General features: G+C 47.6%; 1 protein-coding gene across 1 annotated transcript in view; it reads right to left on the minus strand.

The window, feature by feature from the left end:
• OPA3 (optic atrophy 3 (autosomal recessive, with chorea and spastic paraplegia)) overlaps positions 1-13,044 on the minus strand; it is a 67,065-nt gene extending 54,021 nt beyond the window's left edge. The window contains exon 1 of the mRNA XM_010852605.1: positions 12,792-13,044. Coding sequence (XP_010850907.1) covers positions 12,792-12,933 — 142 coding nt within the window. The 5' untranslated portion in view covers positions 12,934-13,044. The remainder of the gene's footprint in view (positions 1-12,791) is intronic.
• Positions 13,045-13,632: the final 588 nt, after the last annotated feature.

Here is a 13,632-nt window from a genome sequence, read left to right on the forward strand (position 1 = left end):
CACTTTACTCAAGTCTCTCATCAATCAACGGAAACCCAAATGACTAAGAGAGTGGATAAACAAAACACAGGCGTTCATATAAATATTAGAATAAAAGAATATACGCTAAAAGCAATTTTTAAAAATGAACTGATACATACAGCAACAGGAAATATCTCAAAAGCATCTTGTGAACAAAAGCTAGACATGAGCTTCATCCTGTGTGATTCCACTTACATGACATTTAACAACACATAAAGTTCATCTATGGGCTTCCCTGGTGGCTCAGTGGTAAATAATCTACCTGCCAATGTAGGAGATGTGGGTTCAAGCCCTGGGTCAGGAAGATCCCCTGGAGAAGGAAATGGTAACCCTCTCCAGTATTCTTGCCTGGAAAATCCCATGGACAGAGGAGCCTGGCAGGCTACAGTCCCAAGAGCTGGACACAATTTAGCGACTAAAACTACAACAAAGTTAATCTACAGTGAGAGGAGTCATACAGGGCAACAGAGCCGGAGAGAAAGGAGTTTCTCCCAGAGTGATGGAAATGTTTTATATCTTGAATGCTGATTATATGGGCATATGCATTTGTTAACGCTCATTAAACTATACATCTTTACTAACCTTTAGATCTGTATTGCACTGTATACTGTATTGTACTTCAATAAGTAATATACAGACAAACAAATATTAGTAACTAAATGTAAGAGGAGGAGTTTGGGAGCCCGTGAGGCTTGATTTCTTATTCAGTGTTGCCTTGGGGAACTTAACGGTCTCTGGGCTATTTCATCACTCATACAATCAGGACAATCACATAAACTCCCTAATAAAGTGGTTAATATCATTTGTTGAGATCACAGAAAGCTAATAAATGAGAACTATTATCATCAGTTAAGAAATTACTATTTAGAGTAAACACAGCTTTGAGCCAGTCCCTGGGCCAGCTGCCCTTTTTGCTGGCTGCCTTCCAGCCAGTTGAAAGCGCACCCCGACAGTGCTCCAGGTGTTCACAGACTTGTGCCGCCGCAAGCGGGAACCTTGTCTGGCAAACCTGGTCCTGTCCCCCTTTACACCAGTCACCACAGGAAACACGATTGGTTCTGTCTTTCCAGCACCTTGGCCAATCTCATGTCCCACACTCTGGGTCTAAAAAATTTTAGAGGTTAACCCCGCCCCTCAGGCTGGCCAATCAGAGCACGGCATTCCCAGGCCACAGGGACGGGCTCAGGGCTGGGGACGTGACCCAAGCTGCACCACTGAGGCTCACCCTGGGAAGAACGACCTCCCTGTGCCCTGGAGTCACTGGGCAGGTAACTAGTACTTCAACTGTGAGCTCCGTGAGAGGAGCGTCTTTTGTCTGTTCTGTTGTTTGTCACACCTCCTAGAATAGCTCCTGGCACACAGCTGGCACTAGATAAAGACGGAATGAGTCAAGTATACAGATGCCTAATGGACTGAAGCAAGTCCTTGTCCCAGAATATAATTCCACTTCTACTCCCTGCCCAGATCTGGAGAGTCTGTACAACTTAGTACAGAAGGCATCTGGGGATGTTAAGAGGCACAAGGGAAGCAGCTAACAGAGGCTAAGAGTTTAGTGGGCTCTAAGTCCCCGGATTCAAGTTCTGGATCTGCTACTTGCATGCTCTGTGAGCTTGCAGACATTTCTCAACCTCTCTACACCTCCATTTCCTCCTTTTTTTTTTTGTCGTTAAGGAAAGTGTAGTGTTTATTGCAGGGCACCAAGCAAGCAGTCCAGGCACAGACTCCCTGATGGCTTTCAAGGAAAGGTTTTTAAGAGACAGAATGAGGCAGGGGGAAGGTGGGGTGCATGATCAGCTGGTGGACATTCTTCTGATTGGTTGGTGGTGAGGTAATCCAGGGCCAACATCATCAATCTTCCAATTCCAACCAGTCTGGGGTCTGCATGCTTGTGGGCAGCATATAGTTAACATCTCCCACCTGGTGGGGGTTTCAGTACCTGCAAAACAGCTCACAAGACATCGCAAAGAATACTATCTATAGCCCTTGAGGGGGAACTAATGCTCCTTGACTTTGTCCATTTCCTCTTTTTCAAAATGGGGATCATAAACCCCGGCTTGTGAGGATGTTGGCGCAGTCAAGGCTTGTGCATGAATGAACTGTCCAGCGGGAGATTCAGCAAGGCTACCTGCAGAGACTAGGAATGAGGCTGAACACACGGGGTGCAAAGTGGAACCAGATAATCGGGTCCCAGCTCTGGCACTCGGCACCCATGTGCCCTTGGGCAGGTTGCAGAGCTGCTCTGCTCGTTTCTCCGTCTGTTTAGCTATGTCAGTGATAGCGATCTACTTCATGGGGCATGGAGAAATAACACAAGAGAAGGACGACAACTTTAGTGTTCACTTTGTACCATTCTTTACTGCCTTATTAACTCCATTCTCTCCTGCCAATGGGCTCCCCTGGTAGCTCAGCTGGTAAAGAATCTGCCTGGAATGCAGAAGACCTGTGTTCAATCCCTGGGTGGGGAAGATCCCCTGGAGGAGGGCATGGAAACCCACTCCAGTATTCTTGCCTGGAGAATCCCCAGGAGAGATGAGCCTGGCAAGAAGATGGTGAAGGACAGGGAAGCCTGGCGTGCTGCAGTCCACGGAGTCGCGAAGAGTCAGACACGATGGAGCAACCAAGCACACTCCTGCCATTAGAGTGCAGAAACTATATCAATTGACTACCATGACCTTCCCAGATAGCTAGAGACTATGACTCAATTCTGGTCAATCAGCAGTAAGGGGAGTCCCCTGGGGGCTTCTGGGAAAATATTTTTCTCCTTGCAGGGCCTTCTCTCATATCCCTAGAACCCCCATCCCACATCTGAACACGCACATGAACACACACACACACTTCCTCCCTTTGGACACAGCAGTATAAAGGCGTGATGCCTGGCACTCCAGCAGTTCCTTTGAGGCCTTGAGGGGAGTTACTGCCTGAACACCAAGATGGTAAAGACAGAAAGAGTTCTCAAGTCCCTAATGACATCACCAAGCCACCGAACCAACCACAAGCTACCTTTCTCCACCAACAATAAACATCCCTTAGACTTAAGGTTTGGGTAAGATTTATTGGCTGGGTTTCCAATCCATCACAGATGGGCACAAACTAATTTGTGTCTTGTTCTTTCACAATAAGCATGCATTACTTTCTCAGATTTAGTTAAGTCCTCCTAAAAAACTTTGGAGGGAAAAAAACCCTAAAGCTCCAAAATAAAATAAAATGTGATTTAAAATAAAATGTGATTCAATTTTAAAAAGAAAAGAGATAAAACACAGCACAGAATTCAGCACACACTAGGCCTTCAGCAGAAGGAAGCCACTGTGGCTGTGTGCTCATCAAAGGCAGGACCCAGGTGAGTCCGGGAGCCGGAAGATCACTGAGGAAAGAGAGGGAGGGGGGGGGGGGGGTCTGAAGAAATCTGAAGAAATACAGTGGCTTAGGGGTCTGATGTGGGGTCAGCTGGAGCCAGGGCAGCAGAAACAGAGAAAGAACCAATTACCTACAAATGAGGGTTAAGACCCCAGTTAGAGACAGGAGCACACCCTGGGAGCACGAGCCATCAGGACAGGTTTCTAAGGAACTGACCAGGAAGTCTCAAGGACAGGTGAACAAGGAGGGGTGGATGAGGAGTTTCTCTGGTGCAGAGGGAGAAAAAGTCAGAACTCACAGTTATGTTTGTTTGAAAAAGGAGGAAGAAAGGTAAGAAAAGGGAGAAGAAGAAGAGAAGGAGAAGAAATTAAGCTTTACTAGGCATATAATAAATCAACCCTGAATATTCATTGCAAGGACTGAAGCTGAAACTCCAATACTTTGGCCACTTGATGCAAAAAGCCAACTCACTGGGAAAACACTGATGCTGGGAAAGACTGAAGGCAAAAGGAGAAGGGGGTGGCAGAGAATGAGATGGTTGGATGGCATCACCAACTCAATGGACATGAATTTAAGCAAACTCCAGGAGATAGTGAGGGACAGGGAAGCCTGGTGTGCTGCAGTCCATGGGGTTGCAAAGGGTCAGACACGACGAAGCGACTCAACAACCACCACCACAGGCATGTAGAGATACATCCAGAAAAGGCCTCTAGGGCCCCTCCACCGGCAGGTGCCAGCTTCCCCAGGTGCCAGACCTAAAGGCAAAGAACCGACACGGCCGCCCTCTCCTGTCCACTCAGCGCATTGCAGCTGGGCAAATCGATTCCCAGGGACATTCTCAGGTTGCAAATCAAGTCCTCACACAGAAGCTTCTTAAAGACTCCTGCTCAGAAACCAAAGACTGCACATCTTACAAGACTAGCAAGAGGAAATTCCAACAAATGCCTCTGCATATGAAGGGTAGGGATGCAAACTGAGCAGGGGATTAAAAGCAGCTGACAGCACACTCCTCTTTGGATCTCTGTATCTTAGTGAGGTCTTTGCCAGCTGTGACAGCTGTGCACAAAGAATGTCACAGCTCTCACAGAGGGTCTCATGGAGAGTTTCCAAACGCATTAACAATGTCTGTATAGGAAAATATTTTTAGTGAGAGCAAAAATATTTGGGGGGCTAGGAATACATAAAACAAAAAATATTTAAATATTAGTTTCATCCCTCCTAATTTTTAAATGTTTCTAAATGCACATAATATATTCATAGTAATATGTCAGCACTATACACGACTCCTAATTAACTATATATATAGTTATATATATATATATCTCTCTCTTCATATTGTAATATATATACACACACAGGCTTCCCTTGTGGCTCAGCTGGTAAAGAACCCGCCTGAAATGTGAGAGACCTGGGTTCAATCCCTGGGTTGGGAAGATCCCCTGGAGAAGGGAAAGGCTACCCACTCCAGTATTCTGGCCTGGAGAATTCCACGGACTGTGTAGTCCATGGGGTCGAAAAGAGTCGGACATGACTAAGCGACTTGCACTTTCTTTTCACTTCACACACACACACACACACACACACACACACACATACACACATACATACATTCATACTAGAGGAGAACGCTCAAAATGTTTCCTTAATAGGAGAGCATGATGAAACTGTTTGGAAGTCACCAGCATCAGCCTGCTGCCGTGTAACAAAACTGATATGGTGCTCTGGAGATTATAAATAGACTTCAGGGAAGTGGTTTTCAAACACTCATGCACATGAGGATCCTTTCTGAAGAAGATTAAAAATAAAAATGCCCAGCTCTTCCTTCCCCAGATGGACCCGATCAGGATCCTGGGGGGCTAAAGGGAGCACCCCACAAACCTCACTTTTTTTCCCCTTCAGGGCATCTACTTTCAGCTCATCAGTCTTCACAGCAGCTGTATTTAGTCTGGGGTTTGTGTAATCCTATTGAGCTCTGAATGTCAATTCTATCTGTCACTTCTTGGAGTTCTCTTTGGCTTTTTTCCCAACTCCCTGGTGATTTTTTATTGTATTCATTTGTATTTTTGTATCCCTCCTATTTTAGCCTTTCCATACATAAGCAGAGCTCTTTTGTATCCACATCTGACCATTCCTGTACCCACAGTGTTGGCAGGTCTTGAGCTGCCATATTTTGTATCTGCTGACTGTTGGTCATGGTGCCTGCTTCTCTGCACCGCACACAATTTTTTCTCATGAGCTCATATTTGCTGGAACTCTACCTGAAGGAATTCTCCAAGGCCCAGGCAGAGGGGGGAGACCTCCTCCAGGGAGGGTGTATGTTTGTCCTGACCAGGTACTTAGGGGCACACAGACCCAGGTTCATTTTCAGCCTGCTGTTTCCAGGATCTTTCAAAGAGTATAAATTAAGCCTCGAACCCACACAGGGACAGTCAGTGACTGCCAATTCACAGAGGAAGACGTTTTCAATCTCTGCCTAGATCTAAGGGTGTGTGTCTTTGCAGGATGGGTTCTTTTTAGTCCACTCTTCCCCTGAGGGGTACCTTCGCTGGGAGCTGGTTGTGCACAAGGTGGTCCCCTGTCCAGCTTTCCCACTACACAGCCTCTGTCCCTGAGGCCACGTGAACTTGTCAATGTCCCCAGACTATCAGGTAGCCTCTGTGCTTGCTCCCCTCCTTGGCTCTTTGCTCTTGATTTCTCCTTGCTCTGTGAGGAGTCCCTCTTCCTCGCAGGTACAAACCGTTCATTCCAAAGGATGCTTCAAGTATTTCAGGAAGCATTGGGTAATAGGAGGTTCTCTACTCAGCCACACTGTCCTCTCTCTTTGACCTTCTCACTTTTCTTTGCTCAGAGACACACCTCCAGTCCCATCAGATCAACATAATTGCCCTGTGCTAGTTAGAAATGTTCGCGGGGAGGGCCCAACTCCTCTGCCTGTGGCAAGGCTGTGAGGAATGACTGAGGAAGAGACACCAACACCACCTAGAGGCCTGAAGTACTGACAGCTCAGCCACAAGAGGCCGCCAGGGAGTGCACCTGAGAAAGAATGCACTAGAAAGTTCAGTATTAAGATAATGATGGGACTTCCCTGGTGGTAGAGTGGTTAAGAATCTGCCTGCCCGTGCAGGGGACACAGATTTGATCCCTGGTCTGGGAAGATCCCACATGCCTTGCGGCAACTAAGCCCCTGTGCCACAACGACTGAGAACGCCCAGTGCCTGTGCCCCTCAACTGGAGAGGCCACCACAATAAGCCCGCGCGCCGCAACTAGAGACAGCATGAACATGCCAACGAAGACCCAATGCAGCCAAAAATAATGACTAAACACACAAATAATTTTTAAAAAATTAAAAAAATACTCTAGGATGATAAATGGATAGCTGCAAGCCCCCACAAAGGCGATGATAATGATCAAAATAGTATGGTGCCTGACATCTCCATATATTCAACAAAGAATTATGCAGTGCTTAAGAGCCAGGCATTGTTTAATGCTTTATGGATATATGAACTCATGGAATATGAATTATAATGATACAATTTATAGACAACAAAAGTATGACCCAGAGAAGCTAAATAACTTGCCTTGGGGCCACACAGAAAATGGCAGAACTGGGATTCACATGCAGCCAGACAGCTCAGCTTCAGAGGCTAGTTTTGCCCACTCCACCCAACCAAGTTACTGAGTTCACTCTAAGTCACTGAACTTAGAACGTGCCAGGCCTATGCTAAGGGTATTCACGTACTTGACAGATCCTCCCATCAGACCTATGAGGTGAGTGCTACACTGTGCGGAGGAGGAAACGGAGGTACAGAAAGGCAGAGGGACTCGCCCAGGACACACACTGGATGGCAGAGCAGAAAGCTGAGTGCGGGAAGCCTTTATCTGGAGGCAGTGTTCTGCCTCTGGACAGTAATGCCCATGCAGGATAAGAACAGATTATCACAGCCAGCACCAACGACCAGATCCGCACATTCTGGGCTAGGCCTTGATATCCACTAGCTCTTGGATCCTCACGAGAATCCTGGGAGGTGAGTTCTGTCGTCACCCTCATCAGACAAACATGGATTTGGGAGTCTCGGAAAGGTCAAGCTGCTTGCCCACAGCTCATTAGTGGCACCAAGATGCCAAGCCAGGAGGGTCTCCCCTGGGGAAAACTGCCTTTGGTGACTGTCTGTATCGCGCCCTGTGTAGCCCCCTCCCACACTCCCTCTAGTCTGTGCCAGAGCTGCTGGGATCAACAGAGTGCGCTGCAAGTGATGCTGTGTGGTTCCAGGTCCTGCCCTTAAATGGCCTGCAGCTTCTGCTCCTTCTCCCATGGAAATCCGGCTCCAGCAAGCCCTGAGAGACCATGAGGGGAAAGACATGTGGAAAAGAGAGGTCTGTAGACAACACTGAGATGGAGCGAGGAAACAGGATATTCCAACACCCCAGTCGAGCCTCCTGATGACTCCAGGCCTGGCTGCCCTCTGACTGAAACCCCCTGAGAGACCACCAGGCCAGACGGACAGAGGAACCAGCCAGCTGAGCCCAGTCAAGGCACAAAACTGTGAGAGAAAAACAAAACGGTCGCTGTGTAAAGCCCTTAAACAGTAGGTCACATTGCTTTGTAAGCAAAAGAAAACAAAAACCAACTCCAAAGCCAAAACTTGTAAGAATGACCACAGAGCTGAGCTCTTCTGAAAAAACTCTCCCAGTCGCCTGAAAGAATTACATGGCATATTAGTTTCCTATTCCTTCTGTAAGAAATGACCACAAAAGCAGTGGCTTAAAACAACTCGCATTTGTTATCCACAGTTTCAAAGGTCAGGAGTCTGCAATGGTTCTCACTAGGCTACACTCTGTCAGTAAGTAAGAGCTCCTTTCCAGAGGCTGTAGGGAAGAATTTGTTTTCCTGCCTTTCCCAGCTTCCAGAGGGGACCTGCATTCCTGAGCTCACGCTCCCTCCTCCATCTTCAAATGGATGTCTTTCCTGTCTCCTTCTTTCACCTACAAGGACACTGGGCCCACCTGTACAATTCAGGCCACTCTCGTTTCTCAAATACCTGATTCAATCATACACATAATAATGTTCCTCTGTCGTGTAAGGTAACACATTCAACAGGTTCCTGGAATTAAGATGCGGGCATCTCCGGGCAGGGGAGGGCTCATTATTCTGCCCACCAGGGTAGCAAACTGGAAAAATAACCAGTGTTCTCCAAAGGCCTAAGTGGAAACACACTGGAATTTTCCCACTGCCCAGAAACCTCCCACAGCTCTTCCCACAGTGCACTTTGTAGGCATGGCCCCAACCTGCCTGGCATCACTGCCCTCTTTTATTTTCTCTCCCCAAGAAATCTTGGTTGAAAAAGATCGTTGCCTCCTCGGCACAGTGCGTCACCGATGATTTATGCTTCGTGCATTTACTGTTCTTTCGCAGGCAGACACACCTACTCCTCCAGCTTCTACTGTGAGGAGACGCATGGCCAGGCCCACCCTCTGTGTCTAAAGAATCTTAGCCAAAGATACAGTCGCTGTATGTGTGGGTCAGCTCGGGAGGCCTGCCCGGGGAGAACACACATTAGCCATAATGCTGGAAAACTCCAGTTGCCTGGGTCAGGGGCCATGGTGAACAGCAGTTAGCAGTATGAAGACAATACAACAACATAATTCAAAAAGCGTAAATCTGATAAGTCAGTGCATTCCAACATCAAACAGCATCTCCAATCAAACCTGTCCCCCCACTGAGCTCCTGGTGCTTTCTGTTCAGCCTGCCCCTCCACCAGACTGCCTGTCACACCCCATCCACAGGAAATCCTGCTGGAGCTACCTTTCAAATAAATCTACTGCTTATTCATTACTAAGGGGAAAAAGAAAGGTTCTTTTAGTGGTCACCACCTTAACCAAGGGATCCAAGTTACCACCACAAATGACGGAACAAACAGACATCAGGAACCCCCTGAGGTGATGTCCTTAGGTGTTCTGAAGTGTTCCTGCCAAATATGCTCAACGTGAATCAAATCAGAGGAAACGATCAGAAAACCTCAGATTGCAGGACACTATGGAACAACTACCCCAAAGTCAACGTCACAAGGACAGGGATACTGTTATAGAGGAGGGCCAGCAAACTTATTCTGTGAAGGGCCACAGAGTAACCATTTCACTTTTGTGGACCATAGAAATCCATCTCTGTGTCCACAGACAACGTATAACAAATGGACATGGTTCTGTTCCAATAAAACTTTATTTACAAAGACAGGCACTGGGCCAGACTGCCAAACCTGCTGTAGATTAAAGGATACTAAAGAGGCATGATCATCAAATGCTGTGCATGATTGTTGAGCTGACACTAGATTAAAAATAAAAATAATAAACAGCTTAAAAAGGACATTTTGGGGACCAGAATATGAGCTATATATTATATAGAAGCTGTATATTAAACAATATTGTCACCAACATTATTGTTATCAATGCTAAATTTCTCAGGTGTGATACTGGTTCCGTGTTCTTAGAAAATACAGGCTGAAATATTTAGGAGTTTAGAACCATGTCCAAGACTTATTTACAAATTTTTCAGGGGGAAAAAAAAAGACTGTGTGTATACATTCATGTATGATGGCGAAGACCAAACAAATCTGCTGAAAGCTAATAAGAGCGAACTAGGGGTTGAAGGGCATATAACCGATGACCATACCATTCTTTCTTTCAACTTTTCTGGGAGTGTGAAATTTTAGAAAGAAGTTGCTGGAGAAAGAGTGTGAGGCAGTGGACAAGTGACTTCCCCACTCACCTGGACTCCTGTAGTCATCTCCTCCCTGCAACCACTCTCACCCTATGATTGCCAAAAGGATCACTGAAAAGTGGTCTCAGATCCGGTCCCTCCTCTGCTCAGACCCTCCAGTGAGTCCCAGCCATTCAGAGGGGTCCACAGGCCCTGCACAATCTGCCCCCTTCCCGCCACCTGCTCAGCCCTCAGCCTCTACTCTGTCCCTCTGTTCAGCCACACTGGCTTCCTCGATGTTCATCAAGCATGCCAGGTGCATGCTCACCTCAGGGCCTTGGCAGGTGTGGAGACTTCGGGTGAGAAAGCTCTTCCCCCAGACACCCGCACTGCTGGCTCCCTCCTCTCCTCATATTGTCGATGAGGTCACCCTGATAATCCTATCTAAACTTCACAACCGTCCCCCAAATACTCCTCCTTCTGCATCCCTGATGTTTTCTCCAGAGCAGTTTGTGCTATCGAATATATTTCACACTTTACTGCTTTCTTTATTGTCTGACTTTCCCCCAAAGCTGAGAATGTAAGGTCTCCTGAAGACAAAATGTTTTGCTTTTTCTTCTCTGCTGTATCCATAACATCTACACGACAGCCACAACTCAGAGCCATGCACTGACCTACCATTTTACATCCACTTACTCCTCACAACAACAGGATGAGATAAGTATTATTTATAGCATAAATGCATATGCAGCATATACACAAAATAGGAATAATAACAGTGTCTAACTCAGAGTAATTGGTGAGGACTTAATGCTGTGAAGTGCTTAGCACACTGCCTGGCACAAAGTGAGTGCCCATTAAATGTCACTATTATATAATAATACCCACTGTACAGAGGAGGAAACTGAACCTCAGAGGGGTTAGTGACCTGCCCAAAACCACCTGGCTGAGAAGGGGGGGACCCCAGTTTGGAACCGATGTCAGTTTGACTCAAGTTGCTGCTTTTTAAACCACAATACTAAGACATCCCACGGTGTCTGGGAGAAAGGCAGTGGCAGGAAACAGAAACCAGCTCTGGGAATCCAGAATGCAGGGTTTAAGTCCCGCCTTAAAGGGCCAGGGTTTAAGTCTGGCCCAGACTCCATGTGTAACCTCAGCAATTCTCTTCTGCTCTCAAGACTTTAGTTTTCTCTTTGATAAACTGCAGGGAGTCATTTCCCCTCCCTGACATGGGGACAAAACAGTGTGAGAGTCAAATGAGAAAGCTTATAGGAAAGCACTTCAGTAACTGAAATCCAACATTTCTCCATTCTAAGATCTGCAACTCTGGCAGACAACCGACCAAACACCAAAAGATTAAGAATTCCAGGCCCTGCAAAGCAAATTTTAGGCATCCAAACTTGTAAAGAAAAGAAGTGTGGTTCCCTTCACCATTTGGCCTTTGCACACGCTCCTCCCTGTCCCTCAACATTATCCGTGTCCCTGTGCTGTCTGCTGACATTCTTCTCACTCTTCAGTTCCCAGCCCAGAGGTTTTCTGCCAGGAAGCTCTCCCTGAATGCTACATCAGGTCAAGTGTCCAGTGGGCTTCCTTATCCAAGCTCTGCCCACTCTGGGTCATCACCTTGAAGGATGGGCCTGTCCTCACCCAACTGTGAGTTCCTCGAGGGCACAGACTAGGGCTGGCTTGATTCCTGCTGTTTCACCAGCACTGCCCAGCACAAGGCCAATCACAGGGTAGACACTCAGAAAACACCAACTAAATGAAGTACCAGCTGGATTAATGGTGGTTCCCTGACCTAGCAAATTAGGTTAAATTTCCTTATTCTTTGCTCCCACAGGCCCCTAGCACATAGATCATCTTCTCACAGTAGCCCGTATTTTAAATGTTTACTATGCCCTTCGGATCTCAGCTCAGGCAGCCTTCCTCCAGAGTCTAGACAGCTTTCCCGACCCCATGCCCCTGGGTCAGGAGGTCTCTCAGCTCTGGAGTTGGCACCATCCTGTCCGCTCTGGAGTGACAACGATGGATCATAAATGTGTCTCCCAGCCCAGCAAAAAGCCAGAACGGCCTGTCTACTGAATGAATGGAAGAACAAATATGGTGTATGTGTGGATTAATAAATAGACGGATGAATGTCCACTTTAGTTAAAATGACTCCTTTAGCCAGATTCCCATGTCAGGACTCCAGACTTTGCCCGGAGCCACGCCCCTAACCTAGGCCTATTCCCCGGAGTCCAACTGGGACAAACGAATGACCTAAACAGATGAAAAAAGCACCCCTGACTTCCCAGGACGGGAGGGAAACTGAGGCACGAGGTGGCGTTTGAGGAATGATGCCACACAAGGATGGTTTGGCAAATGACCCGGTCAAGTTTTTCCTCAGCTCTCCCCAGGTCCTCTCAGTCCTGGCATGCCCCGCCCAAATCACTCCCGTTGCCCACACTATTGGCTCGTCTAGACGTCAATCTTCTCACGCTCTTTTCCTCTATTGGCTAATATTCCCAAATCAAGCGCGGGCACTTTGTACCGCCCTTCACCCCATGCCCGTTCTTACTATTGGGCTATTCGTATGCCCCTCTTCAAGGAACCCTCCCTATTGGCGTCAAGACTCTGCCGGTTCGGGCTGTGATTGGTTGTGAACAGAAGCCCATCTCCTGAGCAACCACCTGAGAAGGATTAGAGAATGGAAAGGTTGGAGGGACGTGGGGTCAGACTCACGCTGAGCCGGCGGGAGGCAGATATAGGTCTTGAAGAACTCGCTTCGGCGGGCGGCCTCCTTAATGCGGTTGGCAAGCGGCTTGCTGACCTGCCGGATGCCCAAGTATAGCAGCTTCGCCATAGGGAACGCGCCCACCACCATCTTGGCGGTCGCAAGGGGAACACGCAACCTTGCTGACTGGGAGGGGCGCCTCAGATCGCTCCCTCCTCCCCCGCCCTCTCGTCGCCGTGCGTGCGTACGTACGTGCGTACGCCCCGGGGGAACCGCTGGGGCGGTCCATGACGTCACGGCGTAGACGCTGACGCTCCGACGTCCGCTCCTATGAATATGCAAATATACGGCGGAAGTGAGGCTGTCAGAGGGTGGTACCGTTAAACGGCTGCTGTAGCCTATATGGGTTCCCACGCCCGCTTCGGCTGACGTCATCGCCTTCCTCCGTGACGTGGCGTACCTGCGCGGCTTCTCCAAAAGAGCAGTCTTTATTAGTCCTAGTTAGGGCTCAGGCATCCCAAATGCACCTTCTCTCTCAGTTTAGAGCTGTCACTGGTCGTGAGAAACTAGCCAGGTAACCTGTAGTGAGATCCCAGCTCTGCGGTTTACCTGCTGTGTATGGCGAGTGACTTAACCTCTCTGAGTATCAGCATTCCCATCTACAGAATAGAAATCATAAGAAGGCACATTCCTTATTAGATTGTTACGAGGTTTGCATGAGAATCTTGAAGATAAATACGTAATGAGTGAACTATGTTAAGTGTTTAGAATGATGCGAATCACCCAACAAACAGCCCTTATAACTGCACAGGTATTAGCATTGTTATTGCTAACTTGAGCATGAGGGTT

The sequence above is a fragment of the Bison bison genome, unplaced genomic scaffold, assembly GCF_000754665.1.
Source record: "Bison bison bison isolate TAMUID 2011002044 unplaced genomic scaffold, Bison_UMD1.0 scf7180017864313, whole genome shotgun sequence".
In the NCBI taxonomy this organism is placed as follows: Eukaryota; Metazoa; Chordata; class Mammalia; order Artiodactyla; family Bovidae; genus Bison; species Bison bison.